This window comes from Panthera uncia, chromosome D4 (genome assembly GCF_023721935.1).
Source record: "Panthera uncia isolate 11264 chromosome D4, Puncia_PCG_1.0, whole genome shotgun sequence".
Lineage (NCBI taxonomy): Eukaryota > Metazoa > Chordata > Mammalia > Carnivora > Felidae > Panthera > Panthera uncia.
The window spans coordinates 14,252,918-14,277,705 of NC_064807.1; the positions used below are offsets into that span (position 1 = coordinate 14,252,918).

The following is a 24,788-nucleotide window of genomic DNA, read 5'->3' on the forward strand; positions in this document are numbered from 1 at the left end:
TTGCTTAGACAAATATAATCCAGAAAGATAGAGAATAGGATTCTCTGGTAACTTTCTTTTCTTTTCTTTTTTTAAGCTTTATTTATTTTGAGAGAGAGTATGCGTGCACAAGCAGGGCAGGGGCAGAGAGAGAGAGAGAGAGAGAGAGAGGGAGAGAGAGAGGGAGAATCCCAAGCAGGCTCTGCCACAGAGCCTGATGCAGGGCTGGAACTCACAAACTGGGAGATCATGACCTGAGCCGAAATCAAGAGCCAGACACTTAACTGACTGAGCCACCCAGTTGTCCCTCTGATGACTTTCAAACAGGCTCATTGGGGTTCTGATGGAGGATTTATGCCCAGAAAATGAAATCTAGAAGAGTATGTGTCTGAGTGTGTGTGTGTGTGTGTGTGTGTGTGTGTGTGTGTGTTCACGTGTACGCTTGTGTTATGTTTTGGAGGTGGGGGTCATCGGAAGAGATAGTTTCAAAGAAACGATCAACACAGAAAATGAACAAATGAACCAGACAGTAGACTAGATGTGATCAGCAGACAAGATCCAGAAGAAATGATTTGTATCTTAAGGTGAGTTATGGAACGTGAGTGAACTTCGGTTGTGATGAGGTTCTAGAAGGGGATTCTTAGCACTTTTTTTGTTCCCCCAGTGCAACGAACCCATTTGATAGGCTGGTGAAATTTATGGGTCCTGTGGTAGACTATGTTTTACAAAAATGGCCTCAACCATATCTTGGGTCTCATTTTTTCCCAAAAGCTTATTTCTTTCCCACCAAGTGGTGGAGTCTGTGGACTCTCCCCATGAACCTGCGTGGGTCTTCGTGGCTGCCTCAACTCATAGAGGAGGGTGAAGTGACACAGGACTTTGCAGATAAGCAATAAAAGGTGGTACAGCTTCTGTCTGGCTTTGTCTCTCGACACTCTGAGCTGCCATTGTAAGAAGTTGGGCAACCCTGAAGCTGCCATGTTCAACCACGTGGAAATTCTCTGAAAGAGATTCAGGGCAGGGGTGGCGCGGGGAATTAAAGAGTACATTTATCATGATGAAAAAAATAAACAAAAATTCAAAAAGTTAAAAAAAAAATTAGAGATTCTGAATGAGCTCTGCCCTGTCCTAGCCCCTGGCTGTTCAGGTCCTCCCAGCCTAGGTGCTAAACACGTAAATGGATCATTCCAGTCCCAGCTACTCTGTATTTCCATGAGACCGCAAGCAGGAATTCCTCAGTGGAGCTGTCAGCCCCAGAACCATGAGAGATAATAATAATAATCAGAGGATCGTTGTTTTAAGCCGTGAAGTTTTGTGGTGATTTGTTACATAGGAACAGATAACACAAATAGACCCTTTTTCAGAATACTCTTTCCAAATGCTTCAAATAAAATATGTAGGATTACAAAGGACTATTGAAATATGAAATACTCCAATAAATGATAATACATGTGCTTCTTTATTAAGATATTAGTGCTGGATATGATGACTACTCAAATTTCTAAGCGTTGATGAGCGTAAGTGATATCTGGAGATAGTCTGCATAACAAAAGTTTTTGTCTGTAAAACAAAAATATAATATAAAAATATCTTACTTTTTTGATAACAAAGTCACAGGTACCTCTATTACTATCGTGACATGCTGGTTTTATTCATTATAGAAGGAAGTGCTCAATTTCAGTTACAGATGAGTGAAAATAAAGGAATCAAGGTATAATTTTTTTTCTCCAAGTTCTTGGATTGCTTTCCTCCACCCCCACACCCATTGGGAACCATCAGCAGTGGGTGCTTGTGAGACTCTCAGGGACTATAAAACAGTCCTGTCTTTTCTGGATGGTGGAACGGAGGCTGTGACATCAAGTCCTTGCCAGAGATCATGTGACTCCTCGGTAGCAGTGTGTTTTCCCAAGCCACTGCTCTGCTCCTTTTCTCTACAGCTGTTTTGTCTTGCATTCCCCTTTCATGGATCTGTTTCTCTCTTTGTACCATGGCCCTTTCTTCTTCCGTGATCCCTCCTCATCATGGAATTAAATGGCGATCTTCAGTTTTTAATTTTTTTAAATGTTTATTCATTTTTGAGAGTGGGTGGGTGGGGAATACAGGATCTAAAGCAGGCTCAGTCCTGACAGCATAGAACTCGATGCAGGAACTGTGAGATCATGCCCTGAGCCAAAGTCAGACACTTAACCGACTGAGCCACCAGCTGCCCCTCCAGACACTCCCATTTTTAGTATTGCTACTTATCCTGCCCTGCTCTTCTTGATGAAAACTTTCAGGGCAGAGAGAAAGGAGTAGGTAGTGAGCATCGATCATGTACCAGATCCTCTGTAAGATCCAGTAAAGTAGATGTCATTGACTTTGTTTTACAAAGAAGGGAATTGAAGTTCAGAAAGTTGGGTAAACGGTTCAGGGTCACGCGATTAGTAAATGGTAGAACTGAAACTTAGAGCCTTGGTATTTTTTAGCTTCAGAGACTCTGCTCTTCTTGTAACATAGACCTTATTCCACTTCACCCCAGGGTTGAAGCTTAGCCACTTTTCATATGCTAAGTCCTAACATGTGTTCCTTTTCTGCAATAACCTGAACCTAGCCTTAAGCCTTTATACATTGCTTTCTCATTTCTTGCTGAACCACATTTGATGAATGTCTTTCTAAAAGTTATCTTCTCTTTTCTCATTCTTTATACTGACCTTATTTTTTGACCTAGATGCTGGGTGCACGAATCTATCCCCAGCTATTATTTCCCCCTTGAGCTTCAAATCCATATGCCCAAACGCCTAGTGCCATTTTCATAGGTGAATGCAACTGAAAATTCAATAAGCTGGACTTTCTCTTGGCCTTCCTTCCCACTGTCTTTTTCTACAGACCACCTCCGTCACTGTGGCAGATTCTGTGGAAGGGCTCTTTTGGAACATCTCTTCCAGCCTCTATTAAGTGGACTTCTCCAATGCAGAAGTTGGGCCATTCTTTCTCTTCTCTTCTACCACGAAATTTCCCAGGGTCCCAGGGTTCAGACCTACACTCATTCCTCAAGTGGTCTCGTCCAGGTCAAAGGTATTTAATAACGTATTTTTGCTGATGAACCTCAAATTTCTGTCTCTCCAGCCAGACCTCTCTCTTGAGTTCAGACTTGCATATTTGACCGCATGTGAGCATCTCCATAGGGGTGTCTAATCAGCATCTCAAGCTTAATATATCCAGAGGAGAACATTGAGGTTCCTGCTGCCTATAAATGCTCACCTTCCACGTCGTAGATGATTTACCTTCTATCTCTTTCAGGTCTCCGCTTAGAGATGGCTTGCTCTACCCATCCTGTATAAAACAGAGCATGTAGGGGCGCCTGGGTGGCTCAGTCGGTTGAGCGGTAGAACTTCGGCTCAGGTCACGATCTCACAGTTCGTGAGTTCGAGCCCCGCATCGGGCTCTGTGCTGACAGCTCAGAGCCTGGAGCCTGTTTCAGATTCTGTGTCTCCCTCTCTCTGACCCTCCCCCGTTCATGCTCTGTCTCTCTCTGTCTCAAAAATAAATAAACGTTAAAAAAAATTAAAATAAATAAAATAAAATAAAATAGAGCATGTATCATCACCTTAACCCATCTAACTTTATTTCCATGGTATTTGCTTGACATCAAGTTATGAGACATTAGGTTATTTATTGCTTGTTCCACTACAACGTAAGATCCACTACAAGGTAAGCTGTCTAAAAGCAGGAACTTGTCCACTGGTGTATCCCTGGAACCTGGAAGGCTTCCTGCACTTAGTAAGTGCAAGAAATACTTCTTCTTAGATGCCCGCTGCCACTTACCTATTGTAGGCACACCATCATCTCTCACCTGGCTTGCAGCAAAAGCCTAAATGCTCTCCTAGCCTCTAGTTCCACTTATTTTCCAAACTGAAGCCACTTTGACTTTCCTAAAATGAAAAGCTGTTCATCCACTGCCCTTAGGCTTTTCTGGGGGAGATTCTGTGTTCTTCAGGACTCTGGATCTCAAGCAACAGAAACCTCCAATCTGCCAGCTGTTCTGGTTGATTCCCCACCGTTCAGATTTTGGCTTAGTCATACTTGCTTTGACAGCCTTTTGTGACCATCATTGGGGTGGGTACCTTCCTTTTGAACTCCATATATCATCCTGTAATTATTAATATTTCAGACCTACTATATTATATGACAAGTGCCTATTTTTGTGATTTCTTCCCGCATACTGGAAGTAACTGCGTGAACATCTAAATTACTCACTGATGTATCCTCATCACCTCCACTGTACCTGACGTGTAGGAATTGCTCGGTAAATATTTATCAAATTAAAGAGTACTCTGTGCTTCCCATTCCTACCGTCACTGACTACTAGTTCTTGCTGTCTCTTCTCTCTGCATAATCAGAGCTGTTACTCTACCTGGCCACTATGCTATTGCCCCAGGGCTCTGAAATCTACAGTGTGTCAATTTTTTTTTAATTTTTTAAAAATGTTTTTATTTATTTTTGAGACAGAGAGAGACAGAGCATGAGCAGAGAAGGGGCAGAGAGAGGGAGACACAGAATCTGAAGCAGGCTCCAGGCTCTGAGCTGTCAGCACAGAGCCCGATGTGGGGCTCGAACTCACACACTGCGAGAACATGACCTGAGCCCAAGTCGGACGCTCAACTGACTGAGCCACCCAGGCGCCCGGCAGTGTGTCAATTTTAAAAATGATTGTGCAATTAATCCAACAGCACATGCATGTAGGATCACTGAGCTTAATACCTAGTTAGCAGGGGCGCCTGGGTGGCTCAGTCGGTTAAGCGTCCGACTTCAGCTCAGGTCACGATCTCGCGTGAGTCCGAGCCCCGCGTCGGGCTCTGGGCTGATGGCTCAGAGCCTGGAGCCTGCTTCCGATTCTGTGTCTCCCTCTCTCTCTGCCCCTCCCCCGTTCATGCTCTGTCTCTCTCTATCTCAAAAATAAATAAACATTAAAAAAAAAATTAAAAAAAAATACCTAGTTAGCAAGAATTAGTTGAAACAGGAAACCACCAGATGGTAAGTATTATCAATGACACCAATATAGGAGCCAAGACATGAATTCCAAAGTTAATTTGAGGGCATATTTTGTGCTTGCCCTGGCACCAAAATTGCTAGCTATGGCTCTGTCTGGAAGTTCCTTTCTACACAATAATTTCTGATGGCAGATCTCTTGACTTTATTCACTGTCTGTGGGCCCGAGAAGGTAGAAAATACACTCACACCACCAAGTTATGGGAAGGATAGATTATGGGGCTGCCTTTCTGGATCTGTCCTGTTAATTGGAGTGTTAGGATTTGAGGTGCCACCAAAAGAGGTTACAGCATGACTTACCAGTGGTGGTCTGCAAAGATCAATGAAATGCAAGATAGAAACGTGTCCACCAGCGAGTACAGCCACCCCTAGTGCCTTTAGTTCTAGGACCTTCAGAAATATGAGTTGGTGCCTTAGAGGGAGAATGTTTACTCTTCTGGACAATCAGTCAGTGCTGCAATGGCCCCCGATCTCCCCAAGGATGTGGGTGTTTCCCATGTCTCCAGCATTCAGTTTTAACCAGAAAAGTATCAGCACATGGAGTCCTCTACTGAAGAAAATTAAAACAAACAAAAAAAGATGACTGCCTGTGGACATAGCGTGCAACATTCAGGGCTCCGGATTTTTCCCATTGTTATCTAATGAAATTTTTCTTTCTGTCCAAAGTCCTGAGTCAGACTCAGAGTTGCTTTGGAAACTCAAGAGGTCAGTCATCAACCATCCCATTTCCTTCTATTTCTTCACTCTTATGCTTCTTTCAGAGACCCCCAAGTCTTGTGTCTCATACAGCTGTGCCAAGGAGTCAGTTGTATCATCACGCTGGCTCAGCTTCTTGTCTGCTTCTATGGCTCCCCCGGGGCCTGGCATTTGTGATGGAGAGAAGATCACATAGTACATCACACCACAAGCCTCCCCCCCCCCCCCCCGCCACCTATGAGCTATGGGGCCTCAGACTCCTCATCAGTATACTGGGGAAGACAGCAGTGGCCATCTCACTTATAAAGTGTTCTCACAGGAACTTCTGAAAATCTTGTAACTGAGTGCCAGCAGGACAAAACATCCTATCCCTCCTCTGCTAATGGAATAAATTCTGTCTCTTCCCTGCCACATCTTCCATATGCCCCCAGTTGATTGATTGCAAAGGCTTTTCTCATAAGTAAATTATGGGGCATTCACCACTGAAGCTTCTATTTCAGTTGCAGGAAAGAATGTTATTAACAAGGAAGCCAACCTCGTATTCAGAGGATCAAGCGAGGTCCTCAGATCCATTGACCCCTCAGTCTGATGTCTTATAAACTGATAAAAATCAGGCTATCACTTTGTCTTTAGGTGTGAGGGATAAGCAAAGAATAGACTTTTATCTTGAATGGATAGAGGCTTGAGTGGGAGGTGTAGGCTGGAAAGATGTGATCACATGTCTATAGGCCATCTGTGTGTTTCAAGGGAAATCATGACTGAGAAATTGTTAGGATGAAAGGGACATAATAGGACACTGAGATACCTCTCTTGAAATCAGATTCATGTAAACCAAGTGTTGGGTGTGTAAACCTTGGGCGGAGGGGAGACACCATATCATCCTGTGCGTGATCAAATGTATTTGTTTCCCATGACAAATACTATAACAAATCATGTAAAAAGAAAGCAGATGTTCTGTAACTGTGTATAGTGTTGGATGTTAAGGTACATGTATGGTGGTGATCATTTTGTAATACACACAAATATCAAATAATTATGTTTCACACCTAAAATGAATATGTTACATGTCACTTATCTCTAAAATTTTTTTTAACAATTATTTATTATTGAGAGACCGAGAGACACAGAGTGTGAGCAGGGGAGGGGTAGGGAGAGGGGGAGACACAGAATCCGAAGCAGGCTCCAGGCTCTGAGCTGTCAGCACATAGCCCGACGAGGAGCTCAAACTCACCAACCGTGAGGTCATGACCTGAGCCGAAGTCGGTCACTTAACCAACTGAGCCACCCAGGCACCCCTCTAAAATTTTTTTAAGCAAATTTATCTTACCATTATGGGTGTTAGAGGTTGAAAATGTGTCTGCAGGGCTTTGTTTCTTCTGGAAACTCTAGAGGAGAATCTGTTGTCTTGACTTTTCCAGTTTCTAGAGGTTTCCCACATTCCTTGGCTTGTGACCCCTTTCTCCATGTTCAAAGCCAGCATGGAGCGTCTGCAAATCCCTCTCTGACCATCCTACTTCCCTGTTATAAAGACCCTTGTGATTGCATTGGGCCCACCCAGATAAATCCAGGAGAATCTAATCTCAAAATCTCTAAGCTCATCTACAAAGTCCCCTTTGCCATCATAACATAACATATTCCCAGCTTCCAGGGATTAGAATGTGGGCATCTCTGGAGAGGCATCGTTCAGCATACCACATCAAGGATGTGAAAATTATTTTTGTTCTATGTGACTTTTGGGTCATGTTGGCATGCAGGCAGTCAAGTGCTCCAGTGATGGTCACTGCTTGTCATGACTTCCATTTCTCCTTTAGGTTTCCTGGACTCCACTGTGCTACAGGAGTGCTGACCATGTAACCAAGGTCTCCTAGACCTTCAGCACCAGAGGAGTCAATGTCAAGTCATAAAGTATGGGGACTTGAAGGGATCTGAGAGATTATGTGATCCAATCCTTTTCATTTTGTATGTGAGGAGGATGAAGTACAGAGACTCCAAGGTGACCTGCCAAGGTCAATGCCCAGTTAGTGGCACAAAAAAAGGGTACCTGCTTCCTTCTTTTCTTCTCGTTACATCACTGGGATTTCAAGTTAAGTTTGGGAAGCTTTATGGAGCTAGTCACCGATTGCCTGAGCTTGTCATTTTTTTCCTCCTGTTACATTGGGTAAATAACATTATGTATAAAAAAACAACTAAAAGTCGTGTCTCCATGAAGTTCACCAATCTGTTTAACAATGTGGCTAATGTGTAAGGTGACAGAATAATGGCAAATGAACTTAAATCTTAGGATGAAGAAACTTTTTCCTTAGTTCATAAATATGGTCTAAATCCTTGGGCTTTTTTTTTTTTTTTATAAATTTTTTAAAAATGTTTATTTATTTTTGGGAGACAGAGACAGAGTGCAGGAGGGGCAGAGCATGAGGGAGACACAGAATCTGAAGCAGGCTCCAGGCTCTGAGCCGTCAGCACAGAGCCCGATGTGGGGCTGGAACCCACAAAGCGTGGGATCAGGACCTGGGCTGAAGTTGGACGCTCAACCGACTGAGCCACCCAGGTGCCCCCGCTGTTTTTTTTTACACTTCTTTTTCTTCAAAGGGTATAGAAGAGCATTTATTGATGGCCAGCTGTATGTGAGATACTGCTTTAGGTTCTGAGGAAAAGACAACAAAGAAGGTTTTGTGGCGATTTATTATTTACCATTTGGATTTCTCAAACTCCTGAAAACACAGAGAAAAACAACTTTAACATTTTAAATGAAGTAACTTGGAGGCAGCTTAAGTAGAGCACTGAGTGAGAATAATTGAATATGTGGTACAATATGGAGGCCAAAGTGTATTCACAGTCCTTTAACATTCCTTGTGGATGGGCACCTGTTCTTTGCTCAAAATGAATTGCTTCGCCTGCCAATGTTAGAAGAGCCAAAGCACGGAGACGTGGCTATGGTGTGGAAATCCAGCATTTGGACAGATCCAAATACGGACCGGAAAAATAAGTGTAGGCGCCCGGGTGGTTCAGTTGGTTAGGCGTGGGATGTTGGCTCAGGTCATAATCTCACAGTTCTTGAGTTCGAGCCCCGCATCTGGCTCCCTACTGACAGCTCAGAGCCGGGAGCCTGCTTTGGATTCTGTGTTTCCCTCTCTCTCTGCCCCTCCCCTGCTTGCACTCTGTCTCTCTCTCTCAGAAATAAATAAACATTAAAAAAAAAAAAAAGAAGAAAGAACGGAAAAGAAGATACACCTGCCAGAGCTCTTTGCATTTGGGTTCATAGATCTCACAGGCCTGGTTTTCTTATTTGTGACTTATTTTTCCTATGGAATTTGTTAAATCAGTTCCTCCTATGCCATAAATTACTCCCCCAAAACAAGGCAGTTTGCTTTGGAAGCCAAATGAACATTCTGAGGTCCCTTGGTATCTTGTGATACAATCCATTTGTAACTGTATTTCGGAATGCGGAAATATTTAAGGAAACCAGTAAACTAGAGACGATATGCATTATTTGCCTCAGGGAAATACGTTTTTACTTCTTTGTAGCTTTGAAGTCACCAGAAAGGGAACTGAGCAGAAAGAGGAGAGGAGAGACATAGTGTTGAAAAAGGATGTTTCTGGGAGAAGTTGGAGGTGGTGGGGAAGAAGGGGGGCACCTTGAAAACCAGAACTGGTTTTAGACCACAACTCGTATGACCTGCAGAGATAGGAGGTGTTTTGCAGAGGGTGGATTAATGGCAGCCTGTTGTCTTGTGATGACCAGATCAGACTCTGAGGCAGTTGATCAGTCAAACAACTTGGAAATGGGCCACTGGCTCAAAGATTGCACAAAGAATAAAGGCAACAGTGAGTAGAGAGAATTCCAGAAGGCTTTGTTACTCTCTTGAAGCACTCATCTTGGGTCTCTGTGCAACCTTGAATGGAATACCACTGAATTCCACCTGAGGGAAACAAAAGAGGTAGGGTTGGGGTGCCCGGCTGGCCCAGTCAGTACACCATGCAAATCTATCTTGGGGTTGTAAATCTATCATGGGGTTCAAGCCCCATGTGGGGGAGGGGTAGGGGTAAGGAAATTCCTTGTGAAGTGCAACCTACCTGGCTTAGATGCTTCAAACTAACAGGTTAAAAAAAAAAAAAAAGTAACAGGGTTCCTGGGTGGCTCAGTCGGTTAAGCATCTGACTTCGGATCAGGTCATGATCTCAGGGTTTGTGGGTCTGAGCCCTGCTTTGGGCTCTCTGCTGTCAGCACAGGGTGCACTTCAGATCCTCTGTTCCCCTCTCTCTGTGCCTCTCCCGTGGGCTCTCTTTCTCTCTCAAAAATAAACAAACAAACAAACAAAAGAAACAAAGACAAAGCAAAACTTCTAGGTTTATGAAGATACATTTTGTCTTTAAGAACTCCCACCTAAATGTATTCTAGTTAGCTACATTGCAATACAGTAGCTTTCAAATTTGAAAGCAAAATAGCTTTCAATTTCAGATGATAAAACCCATGCAATTGCCACTGACTTGTAAAACTTTCTGAAGTGTTAGCTTCCATTATCATTCCCCAGCTTAACCCAGGTCATGAGTTATTCAAAGGGCTTAATCCACAGAAGGATCATTTGGATGTGTAAGTGCTTCTCAGAAAGGGAAGTGTGTCCTTGACTTCGTTTAATTTTCACCCTGATTTTGGAAGTAATGCATGTTCACTGCACAAAATGTGAAAAATAAACACAAGTGCAAAATAAGGGATAGTGTTGTCCTGTAATCCTGCCCAGCCCCCCCCCCCCCCCCCCACCGCCTTCCACGTGTATGAAGGGAGAACACGAAGGAGCAGTTCCCCAAAGGCAGCCAAACGTGTGATGGTTGGAAACTTCTCAAAACAGTAGTCACTCAACCAGGGGCAGTTTTGCCTCCCACCCCCTGGACAGTAGATAATGCCCAGAAACATTTTTGTTGTTACAACTTGGAAGATCTTACTTGCGTGGAGTGACATGCTAAACCTCCTATGGTCCATAATATAGCCCTGCATAACAATGAACTATCCTGCCAAAGTGTTAATAGTGTCAAGGGTGAGAAACCCTGTTAATAAAGCTCTCAAAGTGTTCCAGTTCTATTTGTTTCATGACAAAATTTGCGAGTTAGGAAACTGCTGTGCCCACGACACTGGAGTCAGACTAGGTCCTTGACCGGTCAAGAGCCATTGTCAATATTTTGACACATCAGCCTCCAGACTCATGTGCAGAGACCTTTGGCACTTGTTCTGAAGTTCAGCTGCCTTGATGAGTGAGTATGTGTCCACATTTTGAAAGACAAGAGCAATCACCGGGAGCCAGCATCTCATGGCTCCAGGGGTCCCTGGCACCTCTCCCCTTCTAGAAGGAAGGGGCTCTGACCGGCAGAGGCATGAGCCAGAGGGAACACGGGGCTTAGAGAGTGGACTGAATAAGCACAAATAACCCTCTTAATACCAAAACCCATCACGTGGGACCCCCAAGTTCTCTTCCTCTCTCCCAACTAACTTTGATCTCTAACTTTTTCTTTTTTCCTTCCAACTCCATAGAGGAATTTAGAGTTTTGCCTTGTGGAGATGTTTATTCACGGTTGGTATTCCATGCCTACTGTTCTGCAACTGCCTTTCTTTTGCTCAAGAATGTCTTAGAGATTGTTCCCATGTTAACAAAGGGATCTAGTTCATGTAAGTGTTGCATAGCATTCCATAGCCTGAATATACATCTCAGTTTGTTTATTTGTTTGTTTATTGAGAGAGACAGTACCCAATCTGGGGAGAGGAGCAGAGGGAAAGGGAGAGCGAATCCTAAGCAGGTTCCACACCCAAGGCAGAGCTCGACACAGGGCTTGATTCCACAACGCTGAGATCATGGCCTGAGCTGAAATCAAGAGTCTGATGTTCAACCAACTGAACCGCCCAGGCATCCTTGCATCATAGTTTGAAGTACACTTCGTCCATAGATAAACATTTAGGTCATTTCCATTACTTTACAATTAAATATAATATTGAGGGATAACCTTGATAATCATTCTTTTTTGTGTTACATGTGAGTATTTTGCTGCAGTAGATATCAAGAAATACAATTGCTTTGTAGAAGGCTGTGTTCATTTAAAATTTCAATGGAAATTCCCAAATTGTCTAAAAAATTGCTAACCTAATCTAAATTATCACTGGAATCTTTTTTTCTGTTATTTATATTCCAACTATTTTCATCCAGTTTATTCTTTATCTTTAAAATTTGGGGGTTGTCGTTCATTTTATAGGTCTTAAAATATTGAAGTATTCAAATTTATCTTTCATTTCCTTTACAACGTAGGTCTTTTGGATGTTCAAGAGGCCTCCTCTCTTTCAGTCTTCTTCGGTATTTTCTTCTAATGTTGTCATCGTTTGGACGTTTGCACTTACCCTTTAACCTCTGCAGACGAGGCTGGCTTCCTAGGCATGTCACCTGTGTACTTGTACAGGCTCTGTGCTTAGGAGGGCCCTGCAAACTATTACTAATTTTTTGTGAGGATGTGAGTGGTGTGAATGAGGCAGTATAGACATTCACTTGAATTTGAATCTTGCCTCCAATACTCATCAGCTGTGTGACACCATGCACATGTCTTAATCTTCCAATGCCTCAGATTTCTCATCTTTAAAATGGGGGTAGTGACAAGATCAAGCCCATGTCATTGTTTTGTTGGTATAATGTCATCCAGGTTAAGGCCCTTAGGACAGCATCTGGCACATAGTAAATGTGTACTGATGTTTGCTTTTATATAAGGATTTTTTCCTGTCGTCATTTTCATATATATATATTTTTAAGTGTCAAGACTTACCTTTCACGTGAATCTCTTTTACGCAGTACTGACCAGGTTTTGTTTTGCAGGTTCCAAGATCCAAAAGACATCCATGGAAGGGGATTGAGAGGTTGCATAATCTACAAATCACACCTCCAGCACCTCCAGGTACAGAAGATAAATAACTAACTAAATAAATAAATAAATAAAGGCAAAACAGAAGTGACGACCAGAAAGGAAAAAAAAAAAAAAAAAAGAAGAAGAGACAAAGGGAGAGGGAAAAAAAATGTGATTTTCAACTGGAAAAGGTAAGCAACAATTAAAAAAAGAATTCTAAAAACTCCTATAAATTAAAATTATTTTTATTTCGAGAGTGGGAGAAATTTCAAAGCATATGCTACATTCATTCAATTGGAAGCACCCCGAACAGATACTAATTAGAAATGAGGCCAGGTGGTCTAAACAATTTAGTTGGGAAGAATTTACTCGACTCCTCAGCACCTAATTAAATCAAACCAGTTATTTAGCCAGAAATTTGAATTTCAGCCATATAGTCACTATTAGGCGGCCCCCACTTCAATGTCTATGTATTGTAGGTTCTCTGTGACTGTGTATTGCTTGATTAATGTTTACATACAGGTTATCTCCAGCATTCAAATCCAGCGGCTTAAAATGTTATTTATTTTGATTACATAGAAATGGCCCAGAGATTCTCAAACTTAGTCAGCATAAGCAAGATTGGAAGCTAGCTATTATCTAGAGGACTGGCTTCCAAATTTGACTGTGCATCTCATTTACGTAAACAGTTAAAATACAATAAACACAAATTCCCAGAGCCCCTATAGACCTGTATTAGAATATATAGGAAGTGAGGCTCAGAAATCTGTATTGTAGATATGCAGAAACAGTGGAGGGCATGTGATTGGGACATAGATGTCCAGACCAGTGTTTCAGGACCACTAGTTCCATTGAATTCAGGCAGCGCCTTTATAATAATTTCTACAGGGAGCCTTGGCTAGTGATGGAGAGCTCATCACCATTAAAAACACCTCAGCCTGTTAAAGATTCTTCTAAAATTGAGTCCAAATCTGCCTCAGTGTGCATAGTTTTCATCTTTTAACATAGGAAGATCATTGCCACGTCACTCTTATTCACTGATGACCTGAAGGAAGAGTTTATTAGACAGTTTGCACTTTGTATTTTTTCCATCTCCCTCTGCCATTTTCAGGGTTAGAAAAGATCACTTTTAAGAGAAAATAGTCGGCTGATGAGGCTAATTAACCTCTGTTGACTATTCTCATCTCAAGACACTTTGGAAATTTCACAGTTGGTTCTCTCTCTGAGTGAGGCAGACTTTCAATCCATAATCAACAATCCATCAACAAATATTTTCTTAAGAACTAAGCTTATGCCAAGGACCCTGCTAGGCAATTTACATGCATTAGCTCCATCATTGTTCACAGTAGGCCTTCGAAGCCAGTACTAAACTGCTCAAGTCTCACATGAAAGAAGACTAAATCTCAAGATTTTAAGTAGCTCGTACAAGTGGCAGAGACAGGAGTTTAAAAAAGGCTGTTGGAGGGTGCCTGGGGGGCTCAGTCAGTTACGCGTCTGACTTCGGCTCAGGTCATGATCTCACAGTTCGTGGGTTTGATCCCTGCATTGGGCTCTGTGCTGAGGGCTCAGAGCCTGAAGCCTGCTTCGGATTCTGTGTTTCCCTCTCTCTCTGCCCCTTCCCCACTCACGCTCCGTCTCTCAAAAATAAACATTGAAAAAAAATGTAAAAAATAAAAAAATAAAAAGGTCTGTTGGAATCTCAAGCCCTTGTTCTAAGCAAGCACCCCATGTCCCTAGAGCTGCCTGCCTTTTTTGTATCCCAAACGTCCTGATCTTGCCCTCTTCTTTCTGGATGTTTTGATTCTTAGTAGATTCTGAGTCAGTTGCCTGCCCAGAATACTAGGGCTGCTTGGATCTTTAAGTCATGCCTGAGATAACTTTCCTCCTGCACTTGTGACCTCTGAGTCTCACCCCTTGCTCTTCGAGATCACTGCCTGGCTCAGAACTGTGGTGCCAGGGGCTCCTCCGTGGTGGACAGCTCTTTCTCTGCCTTGCCAGAGACCCATGGACTGTTTTCCTGGGGGAGTTCTGCTCTGGCTTCTTTCCCTCCCTTTCACATAGTCCCTCCTCCTCCTAATCCCCCCACCCAGCATCCATATCTTCTTCCTAAAACCTTGGCTCTGACGTTATTTACAGCTGAAGATGAAACCTTAGCTTTTAGGCTTTTTTGTTGACTGTATCTGTTCATTTGCTTGAGTAATTATAAATATGTTCTCAGATCCCATGTCCTTTATTCCAGTGTCTTTTTTATCTGAAAATTTATTGTTGGTTTTATTAACATTAGCACATAAATATATGTCTTTGACAACTAAATTTACAGCTTTGGGTTAAATGTAAAATGAATAGTTTCCTTAATGATTAATTCTGAAGTATGCTATACTATTTTATGACTTTATTTATTAACAGGAAACATCCAATAGATTACATTATTTATATAAATTATATAAATACAATCACATAATATATGACATATATAAATAGTATATAAATATATATTATATAAATAAATAAAATAAATTTATTTAAATTTATTTAAAATATATAAATATATATTGTATATAAATTTTTATAATGTAAATTTATATCTAAATTATATATAAATTTAAGTTATATATATAAAATATAAATGTATATATTTATACTTTATATAATATATAAAGTTCTAGAGTATATATGCTTTATATATATTTATATATTATGTATACTTTATATATTATATATACTTTATATATTTTTATATATTATACATATACTTTATATATATTTATATATTATACATATACTTTATATATTTATATAAATAAATAAATTATATAACTTAAAAATATAAGTGTATATTACATAAATATATATTATATATTAAATTACATACATAAATATATATATTCATATTTATACTTTATATAGTATGTAAAGTTCTAGAGTATATATACTTTATATATGTTTATATGTATTATACATACTTTATATTATATGTATTTTATACTTTATATATATTTATATATTATACATATACTTTATATATATTTATTAAATAAATAAATTACAAAATTAAAAAATGTAAGTATATTATATAAATATAAATATATATTAAATTACATACATATATAAATGTAAATATATATTCATATTTATATAATATATAAAGTTCTAGAGTATATATACTTTATATATTTGTATGTATTATATATACTTTATATTTATATAAAGTATATAATTTAAAAATATGAATATAGATTATATAAATATAAATATATTATATTATTATACATAAATAATCTATAATACAAATTATATAAATATAATTACATAATATGTAATATATTATATGTAATTGTTTTTATAATTATATTATTGCTTATATTATTATAGCATCCATATGATTATTTAAAGGTATATTCTAAATAATATCTAGTTATTTAAATATATATTATAATCATGATGATAGTGATATTTTTTATTTTAATTTTTTTAGTGTTTATTTTTATTTTTGAGAGTTAGGGAGAGAGAAAGAGAATGCGAGCTGGGGAGGGGCAGAGAGAGAGGCAGACACAGAATGAGAAGCAGGCTCCAAGCTGTCAGCCAGAGCCCGATGCTGGGCTTGAACTCATGAACGGTGAGATCACGACCTGGGCTGAAGTCGGACCTTTAACCTACTGAGCCACCCGAGTGCCCCAGCAATGATCCTTTTAAATAACCACTCCTTACCTCCTGGCACCCATTACTTCAAGGTTTCTATTCATGCAGAATTTTCTTCTTTTATCCTCACAACTTCCCTGTGTATCTGGCAAAATTAACATGGTCCCCTCCGTAAATCATTTTTCATGGTATGCAAGACACTGGGTATGTTCTCATGTGGTCTTTCACCTATTCATATGCTCCTGTCCACATTTTTTACAAGAGACTAGTATAAGGACGTAAAATGCAAGAGAGATATTAGCTGACCAAGCACTTTAGGCATTTCAGTTGGTGACCCCAGTATTTGCTCCTCATGGTCTCCAAGTCTCAATCTTAGAATTTTATCTCTGGGATGTGTTCTAGAGTCTCCCTACTGACATGTGGTCTCCAGACCAACAGCACCAGCATCACTTAGAGGCTTGTTGGAAGTGCAAACTCAGGCCCCACCCCAACCTGCATTTTGGCGAGATTCCCAGGTGACTCATTCATCCATTAAATCTTGTTGACTTTATTTTTTTTTTTTATTATTTTTTTTTAACGTTTATTTATTTTTGAGACAGAGAGAGACAGAGCATGAACGGGGGAGGGTCAGAGAGAGAGGGAGACACAGAATCTGAAACAGGCTCCGGGCTCTGAGCTGTCAGCACAGAGCCCGACGCGGGGCTCGAACTCACGGACCGAGAGATCATGACCCGAGCCGAAGTCGGCCGCTTAACCGACTGAGCCACCCAGGTGCCCCAAATCTTGTTGACTTTAAAAGAACCCTGGGTGCAGCATAGAGCAATTGTCTTCGTTATCATCTTACCGCTTTACTAGAGGGAGAATCCCCATGATGGTGCTTGAACATACCTGTTGGGAGGTATTACCTTCATACATATCTAAATAATTTGAGGAGACCTAGGAATTCTGTAAAAGGAATTGGAAGTGCCCTATTATCTCCTTTATTGGTTCTTTTATAAATGAAGGAAGATGGTGAAGAGCACATTTAACAGGCAAAGTGCTAGAAGGCCCGTGTCTATGCTTATTCAATTTAATTAATTTTCTTTGCCTTTTTTATAACAGCTTCCAGCCTCCTTTGGTTAGCTCCAGCCTAGTGATAACAATAGCAACATGGGGCCGGCATCTAGCAGTGCAGTTTTCTCATCTATAAAATGGGAAATAACAGGACTTAACTCATAGGTTGTCGTGAGGGTTCAATGAATTAATACAAATGAGATGTTTAAACCAGTTCCTGGCATATCATAAATGCTCAATAAGTGTTAGCTCTAGCTGTTTAAAAGTGCTTCCTCAGGCCTTGCTATAAGCACCTTAATTACCTTATTTAAGGTCATCTTCCACTGATATTGTAATTCTGCAGTCTCTTAGATAATTTCCCCTCTTTTTGATTTATGCTTTCTTAATGACTTACCATCCAAGAGGCAGAGTAAGGTAAAAACATCACTGAAGACAATCCTCATTCTTTGATTTCTAGCCAAAAAAAGAAAATGGAAGGAAAGATACATCCCACATTAAATCTTTCCTGGGGAGGAAGTAATAAAGTTACACATTTATGTTAGCTATTATAAAAAGGGAAATAACTAGCTGAGTTTTATTTTCTTCATTAAGACATGAAAGAGGGAAACTAAGGTAACTGTCTTTATCAAAAACTCACCATAAAACTTCTAGTTCCAGAATATTTTAAGTTTAGCTGTCTTTTTTATTACCAAATACCATTCCCTCCCTTACTTTCTTTCCTGAAATATAATTGCTTACAACAAAAACAAAAAAATGAAATGAGATTGATAATGTATAGAGAATAATACCCTGTTAAAAATCCTTCTAACTATTAGCCTAAAGGAAAATATTTATGTATGCGTTCTCATAAACTAATGCTTTCACTGCACATGATCATATTTATAAGGTAAAACATTACATGATAGTTAACAATAGTTAATACTTCTTAAAATTATGGGAAAGAAATAGATTGGCTAAAAAATAGCATTTTTTGACCTTTTCATTTATGACCTACCTGCCTTCTTGAAGGTTTTTGGGGAATTTTCCTAGGTTTGAATTTTTTTAGAGGTTAATGACGAGTAAAATTTCTGACGTAATGAAGTCCGTTGTAACTGAAACCAACAAGGCAAGTTCCTGATCTACTACATTCCAAACAGTTTAAACAGTAAAAATCATCCAAGTCCAAGGAAATAGACAGGAACTTTTTCACTTGAGCACACCTATGTCTACAGAACTTAAGTTCCTTACTCATAAAATCAATACAAGACTAAGTCAACACTTAAACTGATTAACTTTAAATTTGGCTAAAGATTTTTATGTTTACTATGCTATATATTAGTTCAGATGTACAGAGCCTTCTGGGCATATATTTCTTCATTATATAAATTAGTTGGTTTTGATTAAAAAAAAAACCATATAATCTTTATAGCAGAACTTAGTTGGTATATTCAGAAAGCCATTTGATTTTAAAAAATAATGTTTATTTCTAAATGAATATTTAGTTCCAAATTAATGCATTCTTTTTGAAACAAAATACCAAGAATAGTAACATCCCACTTGACCACGTTCCCACCAAACCCCGCGGCTTCCCCAAATGTAACCACATTATCAATATGTTGGATATCTTTTTTTTAAAGCTTTTTATTTAAATTCACGGTCGTTAACACACAGTGTTATATTCGTTTCTGACGTACAATACAGTGCTTCAACACTCCCACACGTCACCTGGTGCTCATCGCAAGTGCACTCCTTAATCCCTATCATGTATTTCACCTATCCCTCTCCCTTCTGGTAACCATCAGTTTGTAGTCTATATTTAAGAGTCTATTTTCTTGGGGCACTTGGGTGGCTCAGTCGGTTGAGCATTCGACTTGGGCTCGGGTCATGATCTCCTGGTTTGTGAGTTCAAACCCCCATTGGGCTCACTGCTGTCAGTGCAGAGCCCGCTTCGGGTACTCTGTCTCTCTTTCTCTCAAAAATTAAATAAACATAAAAAAATAAATAAAAATTCTTGAACCTTGTCTTTAAAAAAGAAGAGTCTATTTTCTTGGTCTGCCTCTCCTTTTTCCCCGTTTGTTCATTTGTTTTGTTTCTTAAATTCTACATATGGGTGAAATCCTGTGGTATTTTATTTTTTTAAATAATCTCTATACCCAACATGGGGCTCAAAATTGCAATCTGGAGATCAAGAGTCCTACACTCTACCGAATGAGCCAGCCAGATGCGATATATATTTTTAAAGGTTCTATGGGGTGCATGGGTTATTTCAGCATCTGACTCTTGGTTTTGGCTGAGGTCAAGATCTCAGGGTTGTGGTATTGAGCCCCATGTTGGGCTCTATGCTGAGTGTGGAGCCTGCTTAAGATCCTCTCTTTCCCTCTGCCTCTCCTCCACTTGCACTCTCTCTCCCTCTAAAAAACAAAACAAAACAAAGCAAACCAAAACCAAAACCGAAACAAAAAAGGTTCTGTAATGTTTAACCATATGGATTTACTATAATTTATTTAATAATTTTCACAGATTGGGTATTTCTCATATTTTTGTTCATGTTTGAATATCTCTCTAGGATAAATTTATAGAAATGGAATTACTAGGACCAAGACATAAACCTTATTTAAAGCTTTTGACACAGATTAGCAAATTATTTTATTTTATTTTATTTTATTTTATTTTATTTTATTTTTTATTTTTACTTTTTTTTACTTTTTTAATTTTTTTATTTATTTTTGAGACAGAGAGAGACAGAGCATGAATGGGGGAGGGTCAGAGAGAGAGGGAGACACAGAATCGGAAGCAGGCTCCAGGCTCTGAGCCATCAGCCCAGAGCCCGACGCAGGGCTCGAACTCACGGACCGCGAGATCGTGACCTGAGCTGAAGTCGGACACTCAACCGACTGAGCCACCCAGGCGCCCCAGCAAATTTTTTTTTAAAAAAATACCAATTTAGACCAATGTGTGACATATTCATTTTCAAATCCCCAGTGCTTAGCTAGCACTTTGCCTACACTATAATAAACTCTCAGTGGATGCTGCTTATTTTTTTCTTTTCCTCCTGGACATTTTCCTTTTGCTTACGTATCTTTATTACGAGCTCGTCTTTGGCTCTGATGGCGCAGTGGCAGGCAATTATTTCCTTGAATCAAGATGACATTATCTGATTAGTCAGTCCTCAAAGCTATGTTTATATAGGTATAACCTCTTAGGTAGTAATCATGAGACTATTTTCCTTGATATACAGTATCTATACCTTCTTTCCTTTAATGAGAATTTGTTTTTCATATTCTTTCTAATTGATATCTATAGGAAATAGGTTTTGGTGAAAGCAAAGAGTTCAGTATGGATTGTGGGGTCCTGAAAGTGGCCCCTGGGTGTCTTGGAGCTCAGGGATGGAAATTTCTATCTGAGATGCTCAAGGAAAGGTGACTGGATATAAAATAATGATACTCAAGTAAATCGCAGTAGATAACTATATGATTGCATTGAGCATATGAAGTTCAAGAAGGGGCAACACAAATGTATAGCGACTGAAGATAAAATAGTGGTTAACTCTGGGAAAGCAGGCTGAACTGAGAAGGAGCACGAGAACACTTCTTTGGGTGAAATGAAAATGTTCTATATTCAACTGGAATGGTGGACATATGTTTACACAAATGTAAAATGTTATCGAGCCGTACATCTTGCATTTGTGCATTTTAATGAAAAATACCTTCAGGGGTTTATGTGTTTTCACTTCCCTTCTTATAGGGGCAAGTCAGTGGGAAAGTTTGCAAGTACCCCCATGTGAATTAGGAATTTACTAAATTGTAAATTAGCGGAGTGATGTTATTTATTCAAAAGGTATTTATTCATGTCTACTATATTCCAGATGTGTTGGTTTCCGTTAATAAGATCATTCTGGTAGAAGAGTGAAAGTTAGGTTGGCAAAAGTGATACTGGAAGCAGGGAGAAAGTTAGGAAGATGTTACACTAGTTCAGTTAAGAGACGATAAAACCTGGAACTAGGGCAGAAGCAGAAGGGATGGGAAAGAGGAAATGAACGAGAGACATGCTAAGGGCTGTGTGTACAATCTCTTAACCTACTGGTCTGTGTGTGAGGGAACAGCTTAGTTCTAACCTTTCTACTTTAGCACATCACTCAACACCGTGTTAATCAATGATCTCTTTATATTCTTCCTCACCACGTTGCGAGCCCTTGAGCAAAGAAATGCCGTCTTGGTATCTCCAGTTTGTGGCAGGATGCCTGGCACATAGCAGGTGCTTGGTAAATGTGTGCCAATTAATGGAATATCTTTTTATTTTTCAATTTTTTAATTATTGAAGGGTAGTGGACATGCAATGTTATATTAGTTTCAGGCATATAACATAGTGATTTGGCAGTTCTATATATTACTCAGTCCTCACCACAATAAGTGTAGTTGCCATTTGTCACATACACAGTTATTATAGTATTAGTGACACTGTACTTTACATCTCTGTGATTCATTTATTTTCTAAGTGGAAGTTTGTACCTCTTAATCTCCTTCACCTACCCATTCCCCCGCCTACCTCCTCTCTGGCAACGACTAGTTTGTCCTGTATATTCAAGTGTCTGTTTGGTTTTCTTTTGTTTGTTTGTTCAGTTTTTTTACTTTTTTAGATTCCACATACAAGTGAAATCATATGGTATTTGTTTTTGCTGGTCTGACTTATTTCACTTAGCATAATGCCTTCTAGGTTCATCCATATTGTCACAAATGGCAACGTCTCATTCTTTTTTTAGGGCTGGGTAATATTCCTTTGTGTGTGTGTGTGTGTGTGTGTGTGTGTGCGCGCGCGCGTGTGCGTGCGCACACACACACCACATTTTCTTTATCCATTTATCTATCAGTGGACATTTGGGTTACTTTTACATCTTGTCTATCATAAATAATCCTTCAAGAAACATAGGGGTACTGTGGCCCTTGGTGGCTCCGTCAGTTGAGTGTCTGATTTGTGATTTCAGCTCAGGTCATGATCTCATCGTTTGTAAGATCGAGCCCCACATTGGGCTCTGTGCTGACAGCACGGAGCCTGCTTGGGATTGTCTCTCCCCCACTCTCTCTGCCCCTCCGCCACTCTCTCTCAAAATAAATAAACATTAAAAAAATAAACATAAGGGTGCATATATCTTTTTCAGATTAATGTATTCATTTTCTTTGGGTAAATGCCTAACAGTAGAATTTCTGGATCATATGGTATTTCTGTTTTTAATTTTGTGAGGTACCTCCATACTGTTTTCCTTAGTGGTTGTACCAATTTATAGTCCCACTACCAATGCACAGGAGTTCTATTTTCTACATATGCTCACCAACACTTGTTATTTCTTGTATTTTTGGTACTAGCCATTCTGACTGGTATGAGACAATATCTCATTGTGGTTTTGATTTGCATTTCCCCGACAATTAGTGATGCTGAGAATCTTTCCATGTGTCTGTTGCCCATCTGGATGTCTTCTTTGGAAAAATGTCTATACTCATCCTCTGCCCATGTTTGAAGTGGATTGTTTGGTCTTTTGGGGTTCAGTTGTATAAGTTCTTTATATATTTTGGAGATTAACCTTTTCTCAGGCATATACTTTGCAAAAATCTTCTCCCATTCAGTATGTTTCCTTTTTGTTTTGTTGATGGTTTTCTTTGCTAGGTAAAACCTTTTCGTTTGGGAAATGAGATATTTTTGGCAGCAGGAAGATCAGGGGAAAGAATGCAGGAGTAGTGTAAGGTCAAAAGGCTGTGAGAGGGGTAAGTGGCAAGGATGAGCAATGAGATTGGATCTTGGGCTGGTATGGGCTGAAGTTCCACGTGGTGTTTAAGGTCTAAGGGCACGAGCAAACCCTAGTTTTTTCTAAGGGTTGTTTTGCTATCTTTTTAGATAGTTCTCCCCTGATACTTAGAAGGAAGAATTTGCTGGCCTCTAGGATGTCACCTTCTGAATGAAATCCTAGAATTTAAGCTAGCTGGGAGTCCAGGGTCTTTAAAGTTGGATAGGCTGAAACACCGCGGGAGAGCTCTCTCTAAGCAAATCAGGACAGGATTGTCTGCCTCCCTGGATGGTCACCTCTGTGATAATACAAAGACATCGCATGATCTTAAGTAATTCACTTCATCCTGGGCCTTAATTTTCTCCACTCTGTTATGAAGGGGCTTGATTATAATATTCTGTAGTTCTCTCAGCTCATAAACTTGGTAGCTTTATTTCAGTCCTCCAGTTGTTTGTGAGCAGAAGGAGGAACTCTAAGCCTGCAGCTTAGACAAAACATCCTTAGTAGAAGCAAATGATATTTTATACTCTACAAACCTTGATTTCTTACCTACAGTAAGAGGAGTGTGTATGACGTAAATGGGCTGGTGCCTGTCCTGTGGACACAGGACCACTAGTGAGTCACATTTTGGATGCTTCCCTGTTTTCTGGTATATACTGTGATGAGGAAAAATGTGAAGGGGCATCATTTTAGCTTTATGCTGAGGAGGATAAGAGCAGGACTCAAAAGTGCTCTAATACTTATGGTAAGAGGAGTGATTTAATTGTGGAGCCCATGTAATCCCATTCTCTGCTGAGGACTAATGCTGAATTATATTGCAATGGAGCTAGAAAACACTGCCAGCCACCTGCAGCATCCAGAGGTGGAATATTCTTTCCTCTTTCTTGTTTTGGTTTAAAAGTCAACTACTCTTGGGATGCCTGGGTGGCTCAATGAGTTAAACGTCTGACTTTAGCTCAGGTCATGATCTCACGGCTTGTGAGTTCGAGCCCCGCATCAGGCTCTGTGCTGACAGCTCAGAGCCTGGAGCCTGCTTTGGATTCTGCGTCCCTCTCTCGCTCTGCCCCTCCTCTGCTCATGCTCTCTCTCTCTCTCTCTCTCTCTCTCTCTCTCTCTTTCTCTCTCAAGAATAAATAAACGTTAAAATAATTTTTTAAAAAGTCTATTGGGGGCGCCTGGGTGGCGCAGTCGGTTAAGCGTCCGACTTCAGCCAGGTCACGATCTCGCGGTCCGTGAGTTCGAGCCCCGCGTCAGGCTCTGGGCTGATGGCTCGGAGCCTGGAGCCTGTTTCCGATTCTGTGTCTCCCTCTCTCTCTGCCCCTCCCCCGTTCATGCTCTGTCTCTCTCTGTCAAAAAAAAAAAAATATATATATATATATATATATATATATATATATATAAGTCTACTGTACTTTTTAAGTGGCTTTGACTTATTTAGCTTAGACAGAAGTTGCTAATTTATCATTTCTCCACCCTTAGTCCTATAAATGATGTTTTGAATAAAAAGTGTTGCATGGTCAGATAAGTTTGGAAAAAAATGTATATGATTCTGTATTATAGAAAACTTAAATATACTTTGCACTGGCAGAACTTCTGAGAATTACTGAGTTGTTTTAACCTGATCTTGCCTGAATTCATTTGACCAGTCAGCTATTTTTCCTTTCAGTGTTTCTTGATATCTTTGACAGGAGGTTGGGATCTGAAGAGTGTCTCACTAGTAACCATAATCACCATAAAGATAATAATTGCTTGCAATTATTTCTCA

General features: G+C 39.8%; 2 protein-coding genes across 3 annotated transcripts in view; one reads left to right on the plus strand and one right to left on the minus strand.

Moving 5' to 3' along the window:
• Positions 1–12,641, plus strand: part of CD4H9orf85 (chromosome D4 C9orf85 homolog) — a 124,950-nt gene extending 112,309 nt beyond the window's left edge. Inside the window, exon 4 of the transcript XR_007461057.1 lies at positions 12,549–12,641. The gene's annotated coding sequence lies outside the window, so the exon portion shown is untranslated. The remainder of the gene's footprint in view (positions 1–12,548) is intronic.
• On the minus strand, positions 1,438–18,577 carry CD4H9orf57 (chromosome D4 C9orf57 homolog). Of its 2 annotated transcripts, none has more exons than XM_049646899.1 (4): positions 18,263–18,577; positions 17,663–17,721; positions 12,499–12,648; positions 1,438–1,539 (listed from the first exon to the last, which is right to left on the minus strand). In XM_049646899.1, the coding sequence occupies exons 2-4, from the start codon at positions 17,709–17,711 to the stop codon at positions 1,481–1,483; spliced, it is 258 nt and encodes an 85-aa protein (XP_049502856.1). In that variant the 5' UTR covers positions 17,712–17,721; positions 18,263–18,577; the 3' UTR covers positions 1,438–1,480. The 2 variants fall into 2 exon arrangements, with proteins under 2 accessions (XP_049502856.1, XP_049502778.1); XM_049646821.1 differs by lacking the exon at positions 1,438–1,539 and adding an exon at positions 9,190–9,623 and having other exon boundaries at positions 18,263–18,537.
• Positions 18,578–24,788: the final 6,211 nt, after the last annotated feature.